This window comes from Haliotis cracherodii, unplaced genomic scaffold, assembly GCF_022045235.1.
Source record: "Haliotis cracherodii isolate W230 unplaced genomic scaffold, xgHalCrac1.p SCAF_10, whole genome shotgun sequence".
Lineage (NCBI taxonomy): Eukaryota > Metazoa > Mollusca > Gastropoda > Lepetellida > Haliotidae > Haliotis > Haliotis cracherodii.
In genome coordinates this window covers 10,089,252-10,115,482 of record NW_027266265.1, presented here as the reverse complement: position 1 = coordinate 10,115,482, position 26,231 = coordinate 10,089,252, and the positions used below count along the sequence as shown (strand labels likewise).

General features: G+C 40.9%; 2 protein-coding genes across 2 annotated transcripts; one reads left to right on the top strand and one right to left on the bottom strand.

The window, feature by feature from the left end:
* The first annotated feature begins 86 nt into the window (after positions 1–86).
* On the top strand, positions 87–13,720 carry LOC139454046 (nucleolar protein 9-like). The gene is made up of 11 exons (XM_071235535.1): positions 87–276; positions 2,881–3,315; positions 3,893–3,991; positions 5,174–5,348; positions 6,409–6,601; positions 7,388–7,516; positions 8,186–8,314; positions 9,442–9,687; positions 11,014–11,278; positions 12,235–12,449; positions 13,435–13,720. Exons 1-11 carry the CDS (start codon positions 150–152, stop codon positions 13,618–13,620), a joined length of 2,199 nt encoding a protein of 732 aa, XP_071091636.1. The 5' UTR covers positions 87–149; the 3' UTR covers positions 13,621–13,720.
* A 937-nt stretch (positions 13,721–14,657) lies between these two features.
* On the bottom strand, positions 14,658–26,059 carry LOC139454047 (UPF0489 protein C5orf22 homolog). Its single transcript, XM_071235536.1, has 7 exons — positions 25,880–26,059; positions 24,161–24,306; positions 23,488–23,637; positions 20,721–21,231; positions 18,684–18,793; positions 16,348–16,548; positions 14,658–15,239 (listed from the first exon to the last, which is right to left on the bottom strand). The coding sequence occupies exons 1-7, from the start codon at positions 25,937–25,939 to the stop codon at positions 15,089–15,091; spliced, it is 1,329 nt and encodes a 442-aa protein (XP_071091637.1). The 5' UTR covers positions 25,940–26,059; the 3' UTR covers positions 14,658–15,088.
* Positions 26,060–26,231: the final 172 nt, after the last annotated feature.

Below are 26,231 nucleotides of genomic sequence, written 5' to 3'. Positions count from 1 at the left end.
GGTAGGAAAATGCATTTGATTATACGAAAGTATCACTAAGAATCTGCAAATACCAATCCTGCTGTAAACTTCCGGTTTTTCTCCGCACGTGTAGTGTTTAAGTGTCTAGACCGTGAATTATTGTTCTAAATTTTCGATACCAATGTACAATGAATCCTAGGAAGCCGAACGAAAATAAGACAAGGAAGAACAAGCTTGGCTTTCTCAATGACCACACCTTAGATTACTACCGGAGAGTATTTGAAACGCTGACAGATATCGATGGAGAAGAGAAAGGTGTGTTTTGTTGACAGTCACACACATGTTTCATCAAGCCAATCAACAATGATCTAGGTTCACTGCAAGACTCCTCGAACCAGTGTTTGAAACAATTTTATAACCCAACAAGACGATCGGGCAGGTGACCCTGAAGCAGGATAGTGATATTACTGAAACAACGGACCCATATATAGATATCACTATCCTGCTTCTTGGGCCTGAACGTGACCCATAAGTGTTGCCTTTCCATCTCCAGTTTTCTGCACACATTATAAACATTGAAATATCACGAAAGATAAGAGATATATTACGTCTTTATACAGTTAATATAATGCAATCAATTTCTTGTGAATCTACAAGGAGTTATAGTAAAACATAAGTAGTCTTAAATTATCTGCCAGATAGTGGAGGAAAAATTCATGCAGCCTGACAGAAATGTTTCCAGCCACTGGCAGGCAGGCAGTTATTTTGTACACTGCCTCGAACATATCTACAACTCCATGATTTAGTTCATCGTTCAAACAAATAGATAATAAGAGTGGTCTGGTCAATTTTGGGAGTCAGAAGTATCACAATGGGCATTGTCACTATTCGGTTACATGCCTTACTTTGGGGATTTGGGCAACAAAAAATAATGCTAATCAACTCCAACCACCATCCACCACTATGAAATGAACCTCTTGTCCTTCTCAGCTTGTATACCTTCTGGATTATTTCTTTATAACAATCACAATGGATCCTTCAAAGAAAATACCAATACCTACCATATTTTAATTTAACTCTTTATTGATAACAGAACCTGCGAAAAACAAACACCTTGGACACATACAAGAACCAATCATAAATTATGCCATGTAGAAAAAGACTGTTGAGGAAAGTGAAAGAGATAGATTTTACTTATTGTCTTTCAATTCTAATACTGTTGTTGAGGTAAGTGTAAGACACGGAAAGTAAGGATCATTCAATTCCAATACTGTTGTCATGGTTGTTGGGGTAGGTGAAGACACAGAAAGAAAAGATCATTCAATTCTAATACTGTTGTCATGGTTGTTGGGGTAGGTGAAGACACGGAAAGTAAGGATCATTCAATTCCAATACTGTTGTCATGGTTGTTGGGGTAAGTGAAGACACGGAAAGTAAGGATCATTCAATTCTAATACTGTTGTCATGGTTGTTGGGGTAGGTGAAGACACGGAAAGTAAGGATCATTCAATTCCAATACTGTTGTCATGGTTGTTGGGGTAAGTGAAGACACGGAAAGTAAGGATCATTCAATTCCAATACTGTTGTCATGGTTGTTGGGGTAAGTGAAGACACGGAAAGTAAGGATCATTCAATTCTAATACTGTTGTCATGGTTGTTGGGGTAGGTGAAGACACGGAAAGTAAGGATCATTCAATTCCAATATAACAAAAGTATCTACAAACTTGGGTACCCCAGATACGTTTCTGTATATCGAAATGTAGCCAAGCCAGAAACACAAAACAGAATGGTACCCTAGGATGAGTCCATTCTCCATTTTCATGCCATTCCTAACTATTTCATTAGCCCATGGATCCCCTTTTCAATAATGATTGCTTTGTGATCATTGGGGATAGCATTATGGTAAGGTACCCCTTTCCGATCAAACACCCCTTCACGATCCTTTGGGTTGGGCACCTCTTGCCAATCAAACACCTCTTTATGATCTTTAGTTTGAGGTACCCCTTTATGAGTGAGTGAGTTTGGTTTTATGCCGCTTTTAGCAATATTCCAGCAATATCACGGCAGAGAATACCAGAAAGAGGCTTCACACATTGAACCCATGTTGGGAATAGAACCCGGGTCTTCGGCGTGATGAGCGAACGCTTTAACCACTAGGCTACCTGTCCACCTGCTACCCCTTTATGATACTTAGGGTTAGTTGTGGGATATAGGTTAGATGTCTCTTTAAATACATTGATCCAATGAGTTTCGCAGAGAAAATGGCAATTGTGCATGATCATAAAGGTAAACAATCAGGTAGTGATCACTTGGTAAAGCGCTAATTATTTGTGAGAACGCCCAAGGTTCCATGGTAAAGTGTTGGTTAATTAGATTAAATCATTAACCTAGCTTAGCTATAGCTAGCAATGGGAGTTTGATCCTCCATGCAGTGCTATTTAAAGTGCACTACTCATAAGGTGACTAAAATGAGATATAGATCTTGTAGCTTCCAATCTTTACAAACAGTACTATGACATTATTTGTGACCAAATATGTGTTGTACCTGCTAATTTTTGTGTTACACACAAGCCCATAGCTGTGGCTGAAGTATTGCTAAGTTAAGAAATAAATGACTTGTGGTTGTTGTTTATCGTTCAATAAAACACGTCAGGGGGAATAAACCAAGAGGGGAACAGCATGGTTTATTCTCCCTGTAGTGTTTTATTGTACCATAAACAACGACCATGAGTCATTTATTTCTTTTTATCTCCACAAATGTCATCATGATAGAACAATGTTTTATCGTGAAATATATCGCACTTTGTTCTTCATTGTTCTTTGCGATTTATCGCGTAGCTTACTTACATAGTGGCATACATGGTCATTCAAATCTTTGTATATGCAAACAGGATTTAAGAATGCTGTCATATATTACAGATCTGTTTCTCAACAATGTCTTCACTCAAATGGAATCAGAGGCCATTAAAGTGTCCCAGAATCAAACAGTCAGTCGGTTTATTGAGCGATTTCTAGAGAATGCTCAACCACACCACATCACACAGCTACTGTCGGCATTCAGCGAGGACTGGAGCACTGTGTCAACAGATAGGTTTGCCAGCCATGTGTTTCAGAATATTATTGCTCTGTCTCCAAAATGTATCCAACAAGGGGGAGACAATTCCGACAATAATGAGGAGAAATCGGTTAAAGACTTGTTGTTGGAGTTTTGTGAATATTCAAGTGAGAACCTTGAGACAATGTTGACTGATACCTATGCCAGCCATATTTTACGAGTGTTGCTAGAAGTGTTGGGAGGTGTGGATGTCTCGACGGATATCATCAGAAGTCGAATGTCTCAAGCGCAGGCGAAAGGTGTGTGTACGATTAATGAAATATCTTTAATGTATCACTGATGTAACCAATATCTCTACAGCAATACTATCCCACAATAAAGAGGATTTGGCAACAAAATAGCCAAGACAGTCATGACGCATACACACTGGTAGTAAGCGAGGCTGTTTCCTTTCCTTATGAGTGAGTGAGTTGGGTTTAACGTCGTTTCTAACAGTATTCCAGTTGTATCACGGCGTGTCAGCTTAATGTGGGAGGAAAGCCCGAAGTGATGCAGGTCTCAGACGGTTACCACTTCGGTGACAACTACGAGCACGGGTATGGTGCTGGCAAACCTAGAAACATAATTGGGCGAACCAGGATTCAAACCCACAATCATAGGTTTCTGGCGTGCCCAAGGGACGCAACTCTGCACAGTGAATTGCGGTGCCTTAGAAGACTGGGCCCCCCCCTTTCCTTCTGAAGAAGGGTTAAGTCCCTTATTCTGCTATCCATGCATATTTCTAAGTTAAAAAATTAAAACATGAATTAACTCTAAAGGATGTTTTTATAATGTTTATATCATAATTCTAATCACATCTTCTTATCTACACAACAGATGAAAAAGTGTGGCCAAAGAAAAACAATCCCCCGGAAGAATATGGCCCATGGTTTAAGAAGATTGTCAAGAAAGTGTTCTCGCTTTGTGACTATTCAGGTAAGATGTACAAGCTTCTGTTTTCACTGTACATGTACCTGCTTATTGTAGGCATGATCAGAGTGGTATGGTAGCCTAGTGGTAAAGGTGTTCACTCATCATGCTGAAAGCCTGGGTTCAACTCCCCAAATGGGTACAACGTGTGAACCCTATTTCTGGTGTCCTGCTTGTGATATTGCTAGAATATTGTTACAAGAGTCATAAAACTTCCTTCCGTCCTTCCCTCCCTCATGTCTGTCTGTCTGTCTGTCTGTCCGTCCGTCCGTCCGTCCATCTATCTATATATATATATGAGTTATAGGAATAACTGCAACAGATGTGTGTGGACTGGCTTGGTTCTCACAGGGAGCCGTTTCTGTAAAAAGGAAAACGGTCATGTTGATGGATATTAGGGCTTGGATGGGTAACTCGGGTACCTGGGTCGGGTGGGTACTGAGTAGGACCCGGGTACCCGTAGGACTACCTGGACCCGTGGTTTGTCACGTGATATATTGTTTCATGACAAATATTCACTATATAACTACACTATGTGACTACACGACAATTTTAAGTCTCTAATGTTCGCATTTCTTCATGACTATGAACACGTTCCTTGTGACTTAAATATGTTTGAACAAAGCTAAAACTTCTGTCAACTTCAGTGTATGCATGACCACATCGTCTTATACCTGTATCTAAAATCATTCTGCCAGGGCTACTGTCAAACTATTACCAGTCGGACATTTTGTACCTATCTCTTGACACCAACAGCGAGTACCCGGGTAGGGTCGGGTAATAGGGGTGTGGGTAACCGGGTAGTAAATTTGACTCTTCCCAGCCCTAATGGATATATTCAGATACACAAGGTTTCTAGGTATACCTAATATATGAACTAAATATGAATGTATTAGACATCTCTCATCAACATGATCAAAGTCAGATTGTTTCCTCCTCCTTTATTCCTCTCAGCATGAACATCTGACAACCCTTTTTTATTTACTTTCCGTACTTCCTGTTTAAGTTCATTTTCAGATATACAAATCAGATATGCTGCTCTAAATGCTTTACCTCTTTGTCCCGAGGGTTTAGAAGCTTCAACACTGATGCTAACTTCTGAGGAGGGGTCGTCAGATTTTCGTGCAAAGGGTATCGGAGATCTGATTTCAACAAGATTGTTCAACACCTCGGAACAATATATTTCAGGTCACCTGATGGACGCCAGTTCTAGTCCTGTGTTCCAGACCATCCTGCTCATCTTAAAGCAACGAGACCCTGAGTCCTGTCGCAAATATGTCAAGAGGATTTTGAAGAAGAGTGGACTGACCCAGCCAAAAGAGGAGGAAGAAAGTGGGAAGGAAGGAGAGGACACAGAAGTCATGTAAGGCAGAAGTCTAGAATCACATATTTTTAAGATTAACTTTTCTTGTCAAAATCTTTCTTAAATGGACCAAGATTGACTTGTCTTAGTTTTCTGTCTCTTCTGAAGTTAAGTCATCTAGCTCAGTCTGGCAATAAATGCTAAGGTCATTCATGTTTAGTGTGTGTTTCACACTTCCATGACCAGGGGGCATGGGTGGCTCAGTCGTCTAAAGCGCCGCGAATCGCTGTGCAGAGTTGCGTCCCTTGGGCACGCCAGAAACCTATGATTGTGGGTTCGAATCCCGGTTCGTCCCGATTATGTTTCTAGGTTTGTCAGCACCATACCCGTGCTCGTGGGTTTCACCGAACTGGTAAACGTCTAAGACCTGCATCAGTTGGGGCTTTCCTCCCCCATTAAGCTGACACGCCGTGATATAACTGGAATACTGTTAAAAGCGGCATTAAACCCAACTCACTCACTCACTCTTGTAGACCATGTTATTTCATGGCATTGGTTTTCATCTCAGTTGCTGTAGAGGTATTGAGGGTTTGAAAGATGTTTTGAGTGGAGTGTTTACCATAAAAATAACATACCTCTCACAACACTTGCATCTGCTTCAAACAAAATGACAGTGTCGAGTCAAGCCAATTTGAACGATAATCAAGGTCTTTATTGTGATAAAATGGGTCTTACCTCATAAAGTGCATGAAATCTCTTCAGTGCCTTGATTATAAAAATGAAAAGATTTGGAAAATATCTGTTGATGCCTAGTTGACAGTATACATGCTCTGCAAATCCTGCAATTGACTGAAATCTGATGGCAGTCTCCATGTTGTTTCTGGACCGAATGTTGATTTTGTTATACGATTTTGATTGGACTATGCACAGACTCGTTAGTCCAGCCAAAATACAAATTCCAGCCTAGTTCAGCATGAGTGGAAACTGGACTTTTATGGTCAAGTTGACTACATTGCCTCGGGAAGATGTAAAAAAACAATCTCCTCAAATAAAATGATAGCAAATATTGTAACAAAAGTGTTTCAATCAATAGTTTTAAGATTGGCCGTGTACTCCTTAGGTTACCTGCGTTAGTGCGGAATGAAGTGGGGTCCTACTTGGTACAACAGATTGTGGCTGTGAGTCTTGGGGATGAAGGTCAGGGCAAGGTGTTCAAGGCCATATTCAAGGGGAGACTACTCAACTATGCTGTTGACAGAGCAGCCAACTACATTCTGCAGACACTGATTGACCGGGTCACTGACAAAGAACTGGTAATGTGACTTAAAACTTATTTTTGTCATATTTCATGTTTGTCTGAATAACAGACATAATTTTTGAATTTCAGTGTTCGATATATTCCACTGTTAAAAAACAAACATTTCCGAAAGTTGTTTTGTTTCTGAGTTTCATAACAGTATGGGTTATCTCAGAGGTTTGTTTGTTTGTTGTTTAATTCCACATTCAACAATATTCCAGCTTTATGACGGCGGTCTGTAAATAATAAGTGATTGACATCATGAGCATCAATCCACACAATTGGGAAATGATGACATGCATCAACCAAGTCAGCGAGCCTGACCACCTGATCCAGTTAGTCGCCTTTTACATCTCAGTGTTCAGTGTTGAGTGGTATATTGTGAAATAAAAGCTACACGATAAATCACAAAGAACAATGATAAACAATGCCTGGTTAATTTCACGATAAAACGTTGTTCTATCATGACGTCATTACTGGAGATTCGAATATCAGCTCGCAACATTATGACGTCACATATTGGACAACGTTATCTTTGAGAGGGAAGTGTCTAGTAAGTTGTTCCCCATAGATGTAGCTGGGCTACGCAGATGGCTGAATGATCGCATCTAAGAGTGGGAAAGATATGACAATGGGTATTAGGAGAAAAGGTACAGATAATCAATGTAAAGATTGTGAGAATATGTGGGAATTACAAAATTTAACCCACCTGTTCGTAAACTGGACTTGTACACATAATGTTGATATCTCAGGAAAGAATTAAACAACAATATAATGTGAGTTTTGTCCCTGGTTATTCCAGTTCGAGGAGATCTTTGATGAGCTGACGCAATATGTGGAAGACATCCTGGCAATACACCATGTTGGGCTCCTGTCAAAGCTGGCGTCAGGCTGTGAGAGAAATCACACACGACAAGATAAATTTGTCAGGGTAAGTCGATTAGTAGCCCTTTGAGTGTTGTCATCTCATCTTTGAACCAGTCAGGGTTCAGGTCTAGGAAGTCAAAATCGTCACCAAAAACATCCAATTATGTTTCTATATTGAAAGTATACAGTTCTGATTGGTTATTGGCAGCCATGTTTTTATGGATTGATATTTAGGCTATCAGCGTATACTTGTCCACATTGTATGTGTGAAAAGGCTTAAGTTAGAAAGTGGAAATTTGATACCTCATTTTAACCAATCAGAATCAAGCACTCTTCAATGTCAAGGTAGAATTTACCATCACAGATTGTTTCAGTTACATTAATCACACATTGGATGTGACTCTCTCCAAACATTGCCATGAGTCATGACGAAGTGATTACCTGGTTTTGAATTTAAAATATTTGTCAACCAATCAGATGGCAGCACACACAGCCATTTGTTTTACAATATTTGTGACATAGAGAGCGTAAGACGTTTTGTAATATGGAACTTGTTCTCAGACAAGGGTAGGATTTAACTTTTTTAAATCTTGGGACTATATACTGAAATCATGATACTGGGAATTCAACGCATCCAGGTTTGAGATGACGGGGTTTGACTGGTAAATGCTATTGTGTTTTGGGTAATAGTGTTCTTAGTTGTGGAGCTCATTCTTGCCTTGTGTTGAACCAGAGGTTGATGGAGGCCTTCCACTGTGATGCCCCTGACAGCCGACAGACCGCCCTGGCTCCCCTGCTTCTGTCTCTGTCAACGTACGAGGTGTTTTATAAAACAGAGGAGTCTGACAATGACCAGGCAGAGGTTTGTTTGTTTGTTTGTTTGTTTGTTTGTTTGTTTGTTTGTTTGTTTGTTTGTTTATTTATTGTTTAACACCGCACTCAGTAATATTCCAGCTATATGACGGTGATAATCCAGTGATTGACATAAGCATCGACCCACGCAATTGGGATAAGATGACATGCATCAACCAAGGGGGCATGGTTGGCCCAGTTGTCTAAGGCTCCACGATTCGCTGTGCAGAGTTGCGTCCCTTAAGCACCCCAGAAACCTATGATTGTGGGTTCGAATCCCTCTTACCACAATTATGTTTCTAGGTTGTCAGCATCATACCTGTGCTTGTAGGTTTCATGGAAGTGGTAAACGTCCGAGACCTGCATCACTTCAGGCTTTCCTCCCACATGAAGCCGTTTCCTCCCACATGAAGCTGACAAGCTGTGATATAATTGGAATACTGTTTAAAGCGGCATTCAACCCAACTCAGTCACTCATTTACTTCCAAGGTTTTTACTTTAGGCATTTCCAGGTAGACAAAAATGGCTCAAAATGAGTGATAAAAATTGATTTCAATTTCAAGAGAAAATCTAGCTGTCATTGTCTGCGTGTAAGAAAAACAGTGTGTGTCAGCAACTTCCTCATGTTCAAATATTTTCAAAATTTTACTGAAAACTACTAAAATCAGCCTTTCAGACACATTTGAGCCTTTCATATGCATTTAGTATTGTTGTAAGTACTAAACAAGCATGTGTTGAAATGATCAAAATCGATTTCTCATAACAATTTCCAAAAGATTTGCTTAGTTCTTAAATCATGTAGATCCTGTGGGCCAAAATGTGTCCTTATCATACCGTATCCTTTGAATGATCTTTTATCAATTATCTGTTATGGGATGAGGTTGGTTCCCAGTACCCCAAACTTGTCTATAAAGCTGATTAGAATGATGATCTGAAGGCTAATTGTGTGTCATTGTGACCCTACGGCATAGACCTCGGTTCAAACTATCAACCACAGAGTGAGTTATTTAATCCTCAGGTAACAATGTGTTTCTGGAAGGAAAATGAGATATTTGCAACAATAATTGTCCTGAACAATCTCCAAATGTTTGATTTCATTAACCAACTTTTTGACACTTGATACCAATGTTGCTTCAGAAAACCTCCCCCTCAGCAGCCACCCCCCAACAGCTCACCACCATCAACTACCACGGCTCTGTCCTCATGCAGAATCTGCTTAGGTTTGGCAAGTCCAAACTGGTTGTGAGCAGTTTGTTGGAGCTGAAACCAGCTGAGCTGAAGTTGGTGGCATGTGATCGGTGTGGCAGTCATGTCATCGACGTGTTTTGGGAGAGTGAAACTGTTGGAGAAAAGATGAGAGATTTGCTGCTGCAGAAGTTTAAGGTTCGTGGCTAAATATGGGGAATCTTGAATAAATTGTTCTAATTCTGTTGTGGATAAAAACAATGAATGCTTTCTGAACTGTCTCTGAAGTTTTGTTTGTCGTTGTGCTCATAACGTCAATCACTAGATTGTCTGGTCCAGACTTGATTATTTACAGACCGCCGTCATATAGCTGGGATATTGCTGAGAGCGGCGTTAAAAAACAAACAATCTGAGTGAGTGAGTGAGTTTGGTTTAAGGCCACTTTTAACAGTTTTCCAGTTATATCATGGCATGTCAGCTTAATGTGGGAGGAAAGCCCGAAGTGATGCAGGTCTCAGATGTTTACCACTTCGGTGAAACCCACGAGCATGGGTATGGTGCTGACAAACCTAGAAACATAATCGGGGCGAACCGGGATTTGAACCCACAATCATTGGTTTCTGGCGTGCCCAAGGGACGCAACTCTGCAGAGCGAATCAATGCGCTTTAGACGACTGGGCCACCCGTGCCCCCCCAAACAATCAAAACAAACAAAGCTATAAATAAGTGCAATACATGCAATCTGGGAAAGTAACATAAAACTCATATCACCACACCATGAGCTCAGCATGTCAGTAAGGCATATGTTCATGAATAGCAATGTTGTGTGAAGCTCTCTCTGGTCAATGATAATAGTAGTGATTCCAATCTCATTAAAATCAGATCTTAGTACTCGCTATCGCGACACAAAGATCTGAGGACATCCTATTACGGATCAGAATGACCTTTCATCCAACCAATCAAAGCGTCGCTTACCAGATCATGATTTCAAGTATATGTCAGTATATGTTTTCAAATTGTACAACCTCAAAAATGTTAACATGGGGTATTCTGAATGACAGTTACGTCCCGTACGACTGGTTCCGTCATAAGTATCCTCTATCTCTCACTTCCGGGGGATAAACATTTGAATGGAGGAGGCTTTGCAAAGTACATGGAAAGCACTGCCATACAACGCAACCATATATTAGACATTCCGGAATGTTCGTTTGTTCGTTTGTTCGAGAACTGTGTCAACATATTTTTCAAGAGTAGTCAGAAATGGAAATTGCCAGGTTGAAACAAGTGCAGTAAAGCTCGAGAAAGCTGCTTTCTAAAAGGCTGATGTTGACTTCTTGTTAGTCGTTTCAGTGGTCGGTCAAAGTTCGCGAAAGGTCATTCTGACGTGACCCATAATGGGATGTCCCTAGATCCTTGTTTAGCGGCAGCAAGAACTTAGATCTGATCTTAATGAGATTGGTAGTGATTTTTTAAATGTCTGTTGGACTCTCGCAATGTAACCATGGTTACTCTATCTCCCGACAGGGTCTGTTCCTCGACATCAGTTGTGACCGGAATGGAAGCAGAACCCTGGAGTCCATGTGGAAGAGCTGCTCTGCACAACAGAAGGTTGTGATTGCGGAAGAGCTCTCCAGACATGAAGATAGACTCCACAGTAATAAGTTCGGACATTTCGTCCACCGGAACCTTGCCATACCTCAGTTCAAGACTCATCGCAAGCTGTGGATGTCGCAGCAGGGAGTCACGGCAAAGAAGAGAAAACTCTTCAAAGACTTCTTTGACGATTCAGGTACACTTAGTTATATTTTCAATGGGTTTCTAATAGGGCTGGGATGGGTAACTCGTGTCGGGTGGGTACTAAGTATGACCCGGTTACCCACAGGACTTGGTCGAGGCATGTCATCGTATCTCAATTGCATGGGTCGATGCTTATGTGAATCACAGGATTGTCTGGTCCAGACTTGATTATTTACAGACTGCCATCATATAGCAGGAATGTGTGGCATTAATCAACTAACAAATCGGTAAAGGTGCTAGTACTATTATCTAGCAAGTGCTTGTTGCTTCAACTCTTCATCTAAAATACATCTAAAGTGAAGTCAAGTTTATCAGTTTATGCTGAAATGGTATTGATTCTGACAATTTTCATATTCAGCATGAAGAGGCCAACTTTAGGATCCTGAATTAATCATGTTTATCATCAATTTTACCCTGATTTTGAAAAGTTTTTTATGCTGATCTTACTCCGATACGATACCGGAGGACATCTCCATAGGAGGTTGCATCAGATGAACTCTGAGTGAACTTTTACTGCCCAATCTTATATGAAGGTTGCATGAATTTTTTAGCCAATCAGATGTCAACTTTCTCATACAATTAAGCTTCATATTTTTACCAACACATTTTGAAATTTAGGCGTAGATGCCATGATGCTCAGAAACGACAGTGTATAAAATATCTACAATATGATGGTGCAGCCTTATTTATCTACATGCGGAACATATCGCTATTGTTTGTCTTCGATGTCTTGAAATCAGAAAATTGATATGCTTGCCCGAATGCTTCGCTCATTCATACCTAGAATTTAGAAGCTCTCGATGCTGATTGGCTGATGACAAAGTTCACCTGATGTGACCTTGTGTGGAGGCGTATTCAGATCTTCATGCAGAGAGATGTCCCATCAGAGTAAAAGATCTTAGTGAGATTGACCCGTAACTGTACATGAGCAATGTTTCTTTTCCCTAGGTCCTGCATTCCCCAAGAAGCCCAGACCAGACAAGTCCGAACCGTGGAACAAGATGTCGAGCCAGACCAGAGACCCACCCAAATTATTCCAAACTGACAAGAAGGACTGGACCAACAAGATGGCAGATAAAAGTAAACGAAACAAAATGCAAGCTGACAAGTCCCGAAATAAATGGTCTCCAGATGATGAGGAGCAGACGGTCACAAAACAAGAGGTAACAAACGAGACAACCCACAGGCCTCCTGAACTTAGCTCACCTGATAGCATACAGGCACTCAAATCTTAGCTCACTGGACAGCCCACAGGCCTCCTGAACTTAGCTCACCTGATAGCATACAGGCACCCTAAGCTTGTACAAATGTTACCGATATTGATAACATTTGCTGGGTCATGCTGTGTTGGTTATTGAAGAAACGGATCAGAATGCTGACCTATTCAGACAATCAGGTATTTTTTGTTGTACAAATGTAGGTATGTGCATCAGTGAATAATTTTTTACATGGCAGCCAGTTTGTTATTTCTAACAATCTACAGTCAAGTCTTGGTAATCAGACGATCAGCTTTATCCGACACTAAAATGGGAACTGATTAAATCAGTGCTATTTAGACCCGTTAATCCGAAGTCTTGCACTCTGACTCCGACACACCTAATTTTCAACTTATTACCGAAATCACTAATTCAGTCTCGTTAATCCGACACAGTGATCAGCGTACTCCATGGTCATCTGCCCGCGAGTACCCAGCTCGTGTCATACAGTCATACAGTCCGTAACAGTTGTTTTGTGTTGAACTTTAGAGGTTGCATGATTAGGAAACATGTTCCGCTAGCAATGTAACATAACATATGAATATTCCATTTATATTTTTTTATTACGTGTTTGTATCATTATCTGTTGTGTAGTTGTCCGATTTTCGATCACGAACGTGGATACAACTTAATTGCGTTTATCCGACATACTCATTAATCTGACATAATCATATGCAGCCAACCATGGCAGATTAACGGGACTTGACTGTATGTCACGAAAAGACTGTAAACCAGTGGTTGATATCAAGAGCAACTGTCATCAATGTCAGGGTATGACAAACACAGGATCACATGACTTCCAGGATCACATGACTTCAATTTTAATCATCAGTAGACATTGCGTGTTCCTGGACTGCTGTTCCTCAAAGTAACTTTGAGCTTATTGTTCCAGGACTCTGACGACAAGGATGCCTTGAATCTTCTTGACACACTGGTGAGAAAACATGGCCTAGATGAAACAGAGGAAGAACCAGAGAAGAAGAAGAAGAAACATAAACACAAATCTGGAGAGAAAACTGGGCATGCTGAGAATGTTGTATCCAAGAAGGTTAAAAAACAAAAGGGGATTAATAAGTGAAATTATGGAAGACCCTAAGAATTGTTTGTAAATAAATGTACAGGTCAATAAATATTGTATATGTCTGCTGAGCAAGATGATACAGTACAGTATCTTTTGTTCTTTTTAACCCATTATTTAGATGTTCAAGTTTTTTACAGAAATTTAGAAAGCACATTTTTTATTGTTCACCAACCCCAGTCCACAGTGATTTGGAACAAGTACAAAGTTTGTTTGTTGTTTAACGCCACATCAGTATTCCAGCTATATGACGGCGGTCTGTAAATAATCAAGTCTGGACCAGACAGTTCAGTGATTGACATCATGAGCATCGATCCTCGCAATCAGGATTCGATGACATGCATCAGCCAAGACAGTGAGCCTGAATACAAAGAAGTTCATTAGGATGCATAGGTGCATTCTAATAGTTACCATATTACTCAATGCTATCATCGCCAATACTTCATAGATGTAGGCAATACTACGTTCCTCCATCACCTGTGAATACATAGACATGTAACCTGAGTGCTCATTGGTCTGAACGGGGGGACGGGTGGCCCAGTCGTCTAAGGCGCCGCAATTCCCTGTGCAGAGTTGCATCCCTTGGGCATGCCAGAAACCTATGATTGTGGGTTCGAATCCCGGTTCGCCCTGATTATGTTTCTAGGTTCGTCAGCACCATACCCATGCTCGTGGGTTTCACCGAAGTGGTAAACGTCCGAGACCTGCATGACTTCAGGCTTTCCTCACTCATTAAGCCGACACGCCACGATATAACTGGAATACTGTTTAAAGCGGCGTTAAACCAAACTCACTCACTCACTCATTGGTCTGAACACTCACTGGTTTTAGTCTTGCTGGAACAAGTCTGTTGGAATTTAATAACTGAATTTCAGACCTGTTTTTAGACAAATTATCCCCTTTTCCTTATCAAAAAGGGACAAACTCACCTTGACAAAAGAATATATACTTTTGTATATTCAGTGTAAATGTATTTATTTTATTTTGAAAATAAAACCAAAACAACAACAGTGAGCTCCATTCGGATTTGTAGGATGAAAGGTCTTTCTAGCGTGACCGTAATGGGATGTCCTCAGATCTTTCTGTAGCGAGCACTAATTAAGAGCTGATTTAATGAGATGATCATGCAGAATGATGAAAAATAGTCCGCATCTGTCGCCCTAATGTCAAAGCAGGATTCCACACACCCTGACACAGTGTCAGTTTACTATTGCTCAAGAATTATCAGTAGTGGTCTGACTGAGGTCCAGTGTTCAGTCTGGACTTCTGAACATTTGGGCTGTTTAGACTTGACTTGAGAGCCAATCTGATGGGACATCTGTGACAAGGTCCATCTGCAGTATCCAGTGTTCATGGATGTGGTTGCAGACATATACATCTGCTCTGGAGCTCAACATGACGTTCCTACGACTGGTCCGTCGTCCGTGATTGTGGATGTGGTTGCAGACATATACATCTGCTCTGGAGCTCAACACGACGTTCCTACGACTGGTCCGTCCTCAGTGTCCAGGTAGTGCTGTTGGACCTGAGTGTACACATACACCTCCTCTAGAGCTAGTGACACTGCCTCCTCGATGTAGTCTACCTGATCAGGTGGGCAGTAGTCGTCGTCACTCGACCTGACATAACACAACGAATCACTCAGTGATAAACATAAACAATATACTTCGTGAGTGAGTGAGTATGGTTTTACACCGCTTTTAGGAATATTCCCGCAATATCACGGCGGGGGACACCAGAAATGGGCTTCACACATTGTACCCATGTGTGGAATCGTGCCTTGGTCTTCGGCATGATGGGCCAACACTTTAACCACTAGGCTACCCCACCGCCCCAACATACCCAGTAATACCCTGACATGGGCTGTCATGACAAATTTGGGTATACATAAGATTTTATGGGACTGGCGCTACTGAGCCTCTACTGAGAATTACAAATCTTTGCAGAAAACAATTTACCTTAGTATAAGTGAAGGCGTAGATGTTCTTTTGCATTACTGTCACAACATGACAGATACACACACTGGGTAAATCATGGGTTTTTGAGGAGGCAATCCAAAGATTCATGCCATAAGCATTCGCAGTGACTAGGAGTCTAGAGCAGTTTAAGCACCAGAGATTGTTGTGTTGGATGAGTGAGTGAGTGAGTATGGTTTTACGCCGCTTTTAGCAATATTCCAGCAATATCACGGCGGGGGACACCAGAAATGGGTTTCACACATTGTATCTATGTGTTGGATGAGAGTCTAAAAGCAATATTGTAACCACCCAATCCTTGTTTTAGTCATCTCTCACAACAAGCATGATGTTCAACCAATTCTGGGCCCCATTCCACAAAGCAATCTTAACGCTACGACTATCGTAAGCCAGTGTCCAAGTATGGGAGTTACGATCACCTGAGCGCTGAGATGGCTTTGTGGAACTGGTAGGCCTGGGCCAACTTGCACAAAGCGATCGTGGCGGTACAGCTATCGCAAGCCAGTGTCCAAGTATGGGAGTTACGATCACCAGAGCGCTAAGATGGCTTTGTGGAACAGGTAGGCCTGGAATCTCCATGGGGACACTATCTGAACCAGACTTTCAATAATTTACAAACCAGCATTAAATTGTGCAAAATTATGAAAAACACTTTAAATTTTGTCAAATCTAACACTGTCTTGAAATCAGCACTTGTTCCCTAGTCTCCAGTGATGCTGGTTAGACATGTACAGTTGGTGGGAGTTCTCACCTGGACATGGTGATGAGAGCTGGTCTGGGCAAAGCCTCCAGGATCTGTTTTGTCTCCTGAACCAGTACACATATCTGCTTCTCCGAGCTGACATGATGTGGCAGCTCGGTGTCGTCCATCGTACACCCAGCATCGTGTAATATATCAAAGTCAGGCTCACAACCCTGGAAACTTGACACTAGCTCGCACACCATCTCCAGTCTGTAACATTTGGAAAACCAATGACTCCAAGACAAATACAGCTACCCCGATATTACCAGTGCTCATCGCCTCTGCACATCTAAGGGAGATAACTCAGAATGACATTGGGTGAATGTGAGCGTTATTGGTTTGATGTGGAAGGAAAGCCAGAAGTGAAACAGGTTTTAGATGTTTACTGATCCGTGAAGATCAGGGGTAGAATAAGTTTTTGGCAACCCATGCTTGCCATAAAAGACGACTATGCTTGTCGTAAGAGGCGACTAACGGGATCGGGTGGTCAGGCTCGCTGACTTGGTTGATGCATGTCATCGTATCCCAATTGTGTGGATTGATGCTCATGATGTCAATCTCTGGATTGTCTGGTCCAGACTTGATTATTTACAGACCACCGTCATACAGCTGGAATATTGCTGAGTGTGGCGTTAAACAAAAAACAAACAAACATTAAGATGTTCACTACTATGGTGAAACCAGAAGCAATGGTATCTGCAGACAAACATAGTAAAAAAACCAGGAATAATCTTGGATTTGAATTGATGATCATCAGCTGCTGGTTGCCCAAGGGATGCAGCTCTGCACACCAAGTGGTCATTGAGGTTTGCTGCTTTATAACAACATTAATCCTCAATGTATTAAAATGGGTCATGGCAAGTACCTATTGACCCTCAAGCTTAAAGTTTAATGCTGTTGAACAAGACAACAAAATCAACTGACACAAACCAAACCACCAAAAATGCTGCACAGCATTCTGCAATGTTAAACAGGGCTATACTGTGACGCTCATAAACTAAAGGGTGCCAAACCCCCCATCCCTGCAATCCCGAATACATGTGCTACTTAACACAAACCTCAAAAAACATTGAGAAAAGTTTCAATTTGAAATTAAATTACTGAAAAAATATAATATTTAGGCTTTAAAAATAAAAGAATTGGTTCTCAGGCAAGGGCTTTTGAAAATATAGTGCGGGTGGGCAGTTGTGTTGTTTTGTTTTTTTGTTGTTCAAACTAGTATGTAAACAAACAAACAGTTGTGTAATCAAATAAACAGCTATGTAACCAAACAAACAGTTGTATACCATTAATCTGTGAAAGGGACTCCTGACAAAAATGTATTCCTTGATGATTAAAATACCTTTGAACTTGAAATATTTAAGGGTTTGTTTGTTTTGTTTTTAAAATGGAAATAAAAATGAAAAGTGCAGCAAACTCTATGATGATCGGGCGGTGCCTGAGAACAAAGACTATTACTTTTTTAGCCTTATGTACATCATTATGTTGAAATGTTGAATCTGCGTTCAAAATAAGATTTTATTTGTGTCCCGCGTACCACACTGCTGAGTCCCAAATACCCTCTGAGTAGACACCAAATCCCACAAACCAAAATGGGGGTTGCAGCCTGAATGACTTCCCAATTCAGCATTGATAATTAAAAGATTAAAAGATAAATATAAACGTTTACTGTAAATAAGCAAGTGAGTTTTAATGTTGCAGTTTAATGGTCCACAGTTTAATCATTAGCCCTGGGGTTCAACAGATCCTTACATGGCTGAGGGACACATTCCTATGATGCAAAATGTGGTGCTACAGGGGCCAGTCATTTCAGTTGGAACAAAACATACCTCATCTTTCCGAGGCAAGAGAGTTAACTGACTATAAAAGTCCAGTTTCCACCCTTGCCGAACTAGGCTGGTATTATGGAGTTACATTTTGGCTTGGCTAACGAGTCTGTGCATAGTCCAATCAAATCGCGCACTGAAATCGAAATCCAGTTCGTAAACTTTCATGCAGATTTCGATCGATTGCAGGATTTACACAGCATGTGCACCGCCAACTCGTTGTCAACAGATATTTTCCAAACCTTTTCAAGTTTTTAATCAAGGTGCTCACATGATTTGATGCACTTGGCGATGTAAGACCTGTTTTCTCACAATATAGATCTTGATTGTCGATCAGATCGTCTTGACTGGGCGCCGCCATTTTGTTTGAAACAAATGCAAGCAAAACGAGAGGTGGAATGTGGCGCTACAATCGAGCCCAGGAATTCCAGTCAAGTTCGGCAAGGGTGGAAACTGGACTTTTAAAGTCACTTAACTCTCTTGCCTCGGGAAGATGAACATACCTAGGTGTTTACATACCTTGACACTTCCATATCTACATCTGCAGAAGCATCTTTGGATAGAGTCATGATGGCCGACTTCAGTTCCGAGAGCTGTTTCTGTCTCTGAGATACACATCTCTGTATGGCCTGGCAAGGAAACCGCACAGAAACCAGGGTTATTATCAAATATGATTGGTTATTTGTTGTTTAACGCCGCACTCGGCAATATTCCAGCTATATGACAGCGGTCTGTAAATAATCGAGTCTGGACCAGACAATCTAGTGATTAACATCATGGGCATCGATCCACGCAATTCGATCCCGTTAGTCACCTCTAACGACAAGCATAATCGCCTTTTACATTTCAAATATGAAGCAGAAATAGGAGATGCATGGTCCACTAATATATGCATCAAAATTTGGGGCAGGGCAAACAAATGAATTTCAAAACGTTTGAAAAATGAGGACTATTGAAAACAAACTTACAGGCACCTTTACACACTAGGCTCATTCAATACCAGCTTTATATATTTTCATTCAAATAGAACGATGCTGAATAAGCCATCCAGCCCATTTACTGTACTCTCACAAGAGGAATTCTGTGCTGAGTTTGTCAAAGGAGTGATGGTGCTGCTGCTGTCACTTTTGAAAAGATTTGTTTGTTTAACGCCGCACTCAGCAATATTCCAGCTACATGACGGCGGTCTGTCAGCGAGCCTGACCACCCAATCCTGTTGGTCACATCTTCTGACAAGCATAGTCGTCTTTTACGGCAAGCATGGCTTGCTGAAGACCTATTCTACCCCGGTTGGTTGGTTGGTTGTTTAACGCCACACTCAGCAATATTCCAGCTATATGACGGCAGTCTGTACACAATCAAGTTCGGACCAAGACAATCACATGATTGATATCATGAGCATCGATCCATGCAGTGGGGATGTCATGTTTAAATGACAACCCATTAGTAATAGCATCCAATCAAATACACAGTGGAAAGGCTGTCACACCTGTTGGATGAGAAACGTTGTTTATGTGATGTAATCTGAGCACTTGTTGATTTCCCTCTCACTGAAACCAGGCCATAGCTAGATTCGTTGGTAAAAACAGCGACAACGCCACAATGTGTCCATATGTTTTGAAATGGGTATAACCTCACGTTAACGATTACTGCATGTGCGTGTGTGTGCGTGTGTGTGCGTGTGTGTGCGTGTGTGTGCATGTGCATGTGTGTGTGTGTGGGTGCGTGTGCGCGTACTAGTCCAGACTAATGCCGTTTTAGTCCTAGCCTACTGAGATACCAAACAGCAGTTTAACATGGATACCCCACTTGGACTCAGAATATATAATCCGGGTCAACCAGTCTTGGTCTTATCCCCTTAATGCTGAGTGCCAGGCAGAATAACACCAAGCACCATCTTTTTTTTTTCATGAACCATGAGGCGGTCTTGAGGAAAGCAATCTCACTAAAATCAGATCTTAGTTCTCGCTATCGCTAAACAAAAATCTGAGGACATCCCATCACCGACCGACCTTGCGCGAATTTTGACCGACCAATGGAAGGACTGACAAAAAGTCGACATTAGCCAATCTGAAGGCAGCTTTCTCATGCTTTATGGCACTAAATTCTCAATTAAAAATTTGAAACCTGAACAAAAGAACATTCTAGAATGGCAAATATATGGTCTAGATTGTATGGATTCAGTCGTTAAACCAGTAACTATCGTTCGGAATACCCCATGTTAAAGTTTCCAGGGTTGCATGATTAGAAATCACATTCCGACTGTCACTTTCATGATCTGGTAAGCGAAGCTCTGATTGGTCGGATGAAAGGTCTTTCTGACATGATAATAATCATAATATGTCCCTGTCCTTGTTTCAGCCATTTAATGCTGAGCGCCAGACAGTGTAATAAGTACCATCTTTTAACGTCTTTTGGTATGACGTGGCTGGGGATCGAACCCCGGACCTTCCGCTCTCCGGGCGGACGCTCTACCACTAGACCACGGAGGCGGTCAATGAGATTGTCAGGAAAGTAGTGTACACAAACCAATAAAGAATTGCCAACGCCACACACCTGACTGGAGTCCTCCTCGGGGCCTGAATACTTGTACAGTGTCTTCAGCAAGGCCATCTGTTGTGATGTGTACATTCCCTGGAATGGATTCTTGGTGGAGTAGAAGTCTAAATCAATATCCAGAATAAAATGTTTACTGTCTAGTCTTTCTGCAAGTTCCTTTAGGCACGAATATAAAGATTGATTTAGTTCCGAGCATAAATTTTTATCAGTGTAATCATTTAAAGGCTCGTCAGTCTTTCTCCGTTTGGGTGATGTTGGCGAATTACTGCATTCATCCTCGGTCTTCGTCTTCACATCTTGAGATTGACACTTATCCAGGATACCAGACTCGGTTTCTCCTGATACAATGTTCACTCTAACTTGTGAAGTTTCTGTTACCGTGGCAACATTTGACCACTTTTCCGGGACAACGGTGATGACAGTTAGCGATACTAGTTTCTTCTCCACTAGTTCAGATTCAGGAACATAAAGCGTCTCGCTCACAAAGTAGCTCTCTGTGCATGTGGTTCTGCAAGGTGGTAAGAAGAAACAATTTTAATATTTTTTAACATCTTGTACACCCCGCTTGTGACATATATAACTCATAATCCAAGTACTATTTGAATAGGTCTTTGAAAGGCATTTGGAAGTGATTCAAATAAGGAAGAGAATATATGGATGTCAACTTCTTTATTCTGAGGAACACAACGTTTCGGAGTATATGCTTACTCCTTCATCAGGTGAATGAATGCCGCTGATAGGTGATTAGCAATAGACAATGGAAGCCAACACTTACCGTATTCGACATAATAAGCGCCCAGGGCGCTCTCAAAGTTAGAAATAGGGGACTCTTATTAGAATATTATTTTGGTGAAAAACAACAGTTGAAAGATCGTAAATTTCGTGTTTTATGCTGACAGCCTGAAATGTTTATATACGACAGAAACATTTTTTCCAGAATTAAATTTCCCATAATTAAGAATGCATATAACATACGTATTAAACACGAATGAATAAGTCCTGTGTACATTGATCAATCGGAAGGGGTGCTAATTGGGATTGTTCACTAGCCAATATATTAGAAAATATCGCCGTGTGTGCTTATTAGAGCGGGGCGCTTATTAGGTCGAATACGGTAAGTAATTTGTAATGGACACTGGGCAAATGGGGGGGGGGGGGGGGCTGGTAATTAGCACTTATAGGTGTAAGAATGGACATTGCAAGGGGCACTATTTGAATGTGGCAAGAATGAGGCATTGGACACACGTACTGCCCCATACGTCCCACAATAAACATTCAATGTAGTGATTTAACAGGGATTTATGCTAAGTGTCCCTGGCATAAAAATTGGAGGAAAAAGTCTTTATTTCAATTTTTTTAAAATTCAGAGGTGTTTTAACATCGTATTTTGAGATTGTCTTCAATGCAAAAACATAAAACTACCAGTAAGCTTTGCATCCTCTTCCTATTGGGACCCTTGAGATCTGGGGTAGAATAGGTCTTCAGCAACCTATGCTTGCCGTAAAAGGTGACTGTGCTTGTCGTAAGAGACAACTAACGGGATCAGGTGGTCAGGCTTGCTGACTTGGTTGATGCATGTCATCGTATCCCAATTGCGTGGACCGATGATCATGATGTCAATCACTGGGTTGTCTGCTTTAGCCTTGATTATTTACAGAAAGCCGATATAGCTGGAATATTGCTGAGTGTGGCATTAAACAACAAGCAAACAAATCCTATTTATTGGCCCTGTTATCTCTACAAAGGCTTCAAATGAGTTATTAGTTAATATATATATATATAAACAAGAAATGGGAAATTTTTTATTCCGATTTAGGAATTTTTTTACTGACATTTGCTTCAAACTTGCGGTCGAAAATCGGCCCCTGAGCAGGTCTACATAATCACGGCTTAATCTGTGTTTTAGTCAATCATTGGGTTATTGACATTTCACACCATTAACTCCCTATTCAAAGGCTACCTTCCTTGTTTGTTTGTTTTTTTGTTTGTTGTTTAACACCACACTCAGCAATATTCAAGCTATTATGACAGAGGTCTGTAAATAATCAAGTCTGGGCCATACAATCCAGTGATTGACATCATGAGCATCAATCTATACAATTAGAATACGATGAAATGCATCAAACAAGTCAGCGAGTCTGACCACCTGATTCTGTTAGTTGAAGGTGACTATGCTTGTCATAAAAGGCGACTAACGGGATCGGGTGGTCAGGCTTGCTGATTTGGTTGATGCATGTCATCGATCCCAATTGCGTGGATCGATGCTCAGGATGTCAGTCACTGGATTGTCTGGTCCGGACTCGATTATTTACAGACTGCCGCCATATAGCTGGAATATTGCTGAGTGCGGTGTTAAACAACAAACCAACCAACCAAAACCAAATGTTAGTTGCCTCTTATGACAAGCATAGTCGCCTCTTACAACAAGCATGGGTTGCTGAAGACCGTTTATCATCCAAAACTGGCTCTCACAGGAGATATCGCTTGGGTGAGATCAAGCGATATCCACACTGTAGATATCGCTGCAATGAAATTGCATCACAATGCTTTGCAGACCATTGTGACGTCATTGGTTACCATGACGTCACAATCAAATGACATTTCTATCAAATATATCAACACTCATTGATAAAAGTGGAATAAATCCTCGGCAAGCCTCGGAGTTTTCCGACTTTTATCAACTCGTGTTGATATATTTGATATCAAAAGACACGAGGGTGAGATTCGCTATTTCTATCCCTGGTCTTTACGAGTGGCTACACACCTGATGGTTCCAGTGTTACAACATTTGCCGACATAAAACGTGACATGTTTGTCTTGTATCTGTGTACACCAGGGTGGTTTCAACCAGTAGATGTCCTTGATGTGGCCGGCGTGCACTAGTGGTAGGATCCAGTTCTCTATACTCAAAGCACTGTAACACAAATAAGGTTAAAAAAAATAATACCGGTAGTCTTGGTTCTCAGGCACCGCCTGCTTCATCCTAAAGTATACCACATGTCGGTTTTATTTCCATTTAAAAAAATAAAGTCCTACGGCAGTCAAATACTGAAATGCAGTATTTTACTTATCAAGGTGGGGGCATGGGTGGACCAATTGTCCAAGGCCCCGCGATTCCCTGTGCAGAGTTGCGTCTATTGGACATGCCAAAACTTATGATTGTGGGTTCGAATCCCGGTTCGCCCCGATCATATTTCTAGGTTTGTCAGCACCATACCCGTGCTCGTGGGTTTCACTGAAGTGGTAAATGTCTGAGACCTGCATCAGTTTTAGTGCTGACAAACCTAAAAACAGAATCGGGGCGAACCGGGATTCGAACCATGGCATGCCTAGCAGATGCTTCTCTGCACAGTCATTGCAGCACCATAGATATCAGGGCCATCTGTGCAATCAGTAGAGAAGTAAACTTCAGTATAAGAATTGAAAGAGCTGCTTACTCATATAGTGCTGTTTTGTCGAAGACTGTGTCAGCCTGCATGTCGACAGGGATGAGCATATCAGGATGAGAATCAAAATGGACCAAGGTTAGGTCACTGAATGGGAGGTGTTTTGATCCAATATTTCGATGAATGTGGGGAACAACCTGAAATTTAAACATAATAAAAAGAATCCTTCCTTGAAAAAGATTTGCTTGTTTGTTGTTTAACGCCACACTCAGCAATATTCCAGCTATATGACAGCAGTCTGTAAATAATCGCGTCTGGACCAAACAATCCAGTGATTGACATCATGAGCATCTATCCATGCAATTAGGATACGATGACATGCATCAACCGAGTCAGCGAGTCTGACCACCCGATCCCGTTAGTCGCCCCTACGACAAGCAAAGTCGCCTTTTATGGCAAGCATAGGTTGCTGAAGACCTACGCTACCCCGGATCTTCACGGCTCACTTAGAATGAACAATACTGAATTATTCTTTAACATATTTTAAAATGACAAAGGAAACAATACAATTGTGAATATAGTTGACAGGAAAATAACAATTCAAACATGGAAAGGAAGTTATTGGGAATCTAAAGAGCTTGTAAAATCATGAAATTACAAGAAATTGTTTACCACATATCCTCTACAAGATGTCTAGGCATCTATTAATTTCACACAAGCCGTTGACCCGGCCTCTTATCTGTTTAAAGGGCCAGGATGTCTACGGTTCTGGATGTCCTTAACTCATGCATGAAATGATTTCTGAGTGTAATGTCACACCTCTAGTTTAAGCACGATTCAATTCTCAAACCAAAACAATAGAGCTCCGCACAGCAAAAAGCCAACAACCCAAGCGCTGTGCAGAAAAAACTGGATTCTGCCATGTTTTTATGGGAGGTGAATTGAAGAGAAAGCTTGTGTGTTTTTCTTACAGATGAATTATAAAATAGTAATTGCCAGATTGATTTGATTAGATGCCAGTTTTTATCAAAGACGCGATTACAATATAAATGCCTCAGTTGTATGACTCCCGTTCTCTCAGGAAATAGGCAAGCTCGAGGATAAAATGCTTCAGAATGGTCGACATCCTGGCGCTTTATTCAAGGCACATTGGTAACTCAATACTTTACCAAATTCTACAGTCATACAATGGATACAATTGCAGGATACGGTCACTAAAAAGTGAAGGGAGTATACCGTATTCAACGTAATAAGCGCCCAGGACGCTCTCAAAATTAGAAATAGGGGGCTCGTATTAGAATATTATTTTGGTGGAAAAAAAAACAGAGTTGAAAGATCATAAATGTCGTGGTTTATGCCGACAGCCTGAAATGATTATATACGACAGATATATTTTTCCAAAATTTAATTGCCTATAATTAAGGGTGCATAATACACGTGAGTGCGTATCATACGCGAATAAATAAGTCTTGTGTACATCGATCAATTGGAAGGGGTTCTAATTGGGATTGTTTACTAGCCAATATATTAGCAAATATCGCCGTGGGCGCTTATTAAGTCGAATACTGTAATCATTAGATCTACATGCTGAAAGTTTATGTAGCAGGGAAAATAAATATCATCAAATGATGGACCCGGTCTTTAGTAGAACCAGGCGTCAAATAGAGGATATACAGTAACTACTTCACGCTTCACTTACAATAAAGCGATGATGTCTATCATTAACTAGCACATTATAACGCAAAGAGTGAATATTAACCAGTTGCAAACCTCATGATGATCCTCAACAATGAGAACTGGAATGTTTTTTCTACTCTTAATTTCAGACATTGCAAATATTTGTTTGATGTATGATGCTCATGTAGATCTAGATCTCCAAATTTCTACGCTTTCGCCTGAAACATTTTTAAACATTCCCGCGTTTTGCCACTCTGTCTAGCAATACATGTGTTTCATGGGCGCTGACATTTTTCAATTCAGCAGTTAATGTTTCCCTCTTTGTAAAAGAAAAAAAGCTTTACCACGCTCAGAATATCAATTGAATGGCAGCGAATGGTCCACAGTGAATATTTTACTGACTTCGAAATATATGATTTATTTTATTGTCGCACAAGCTTGAGAT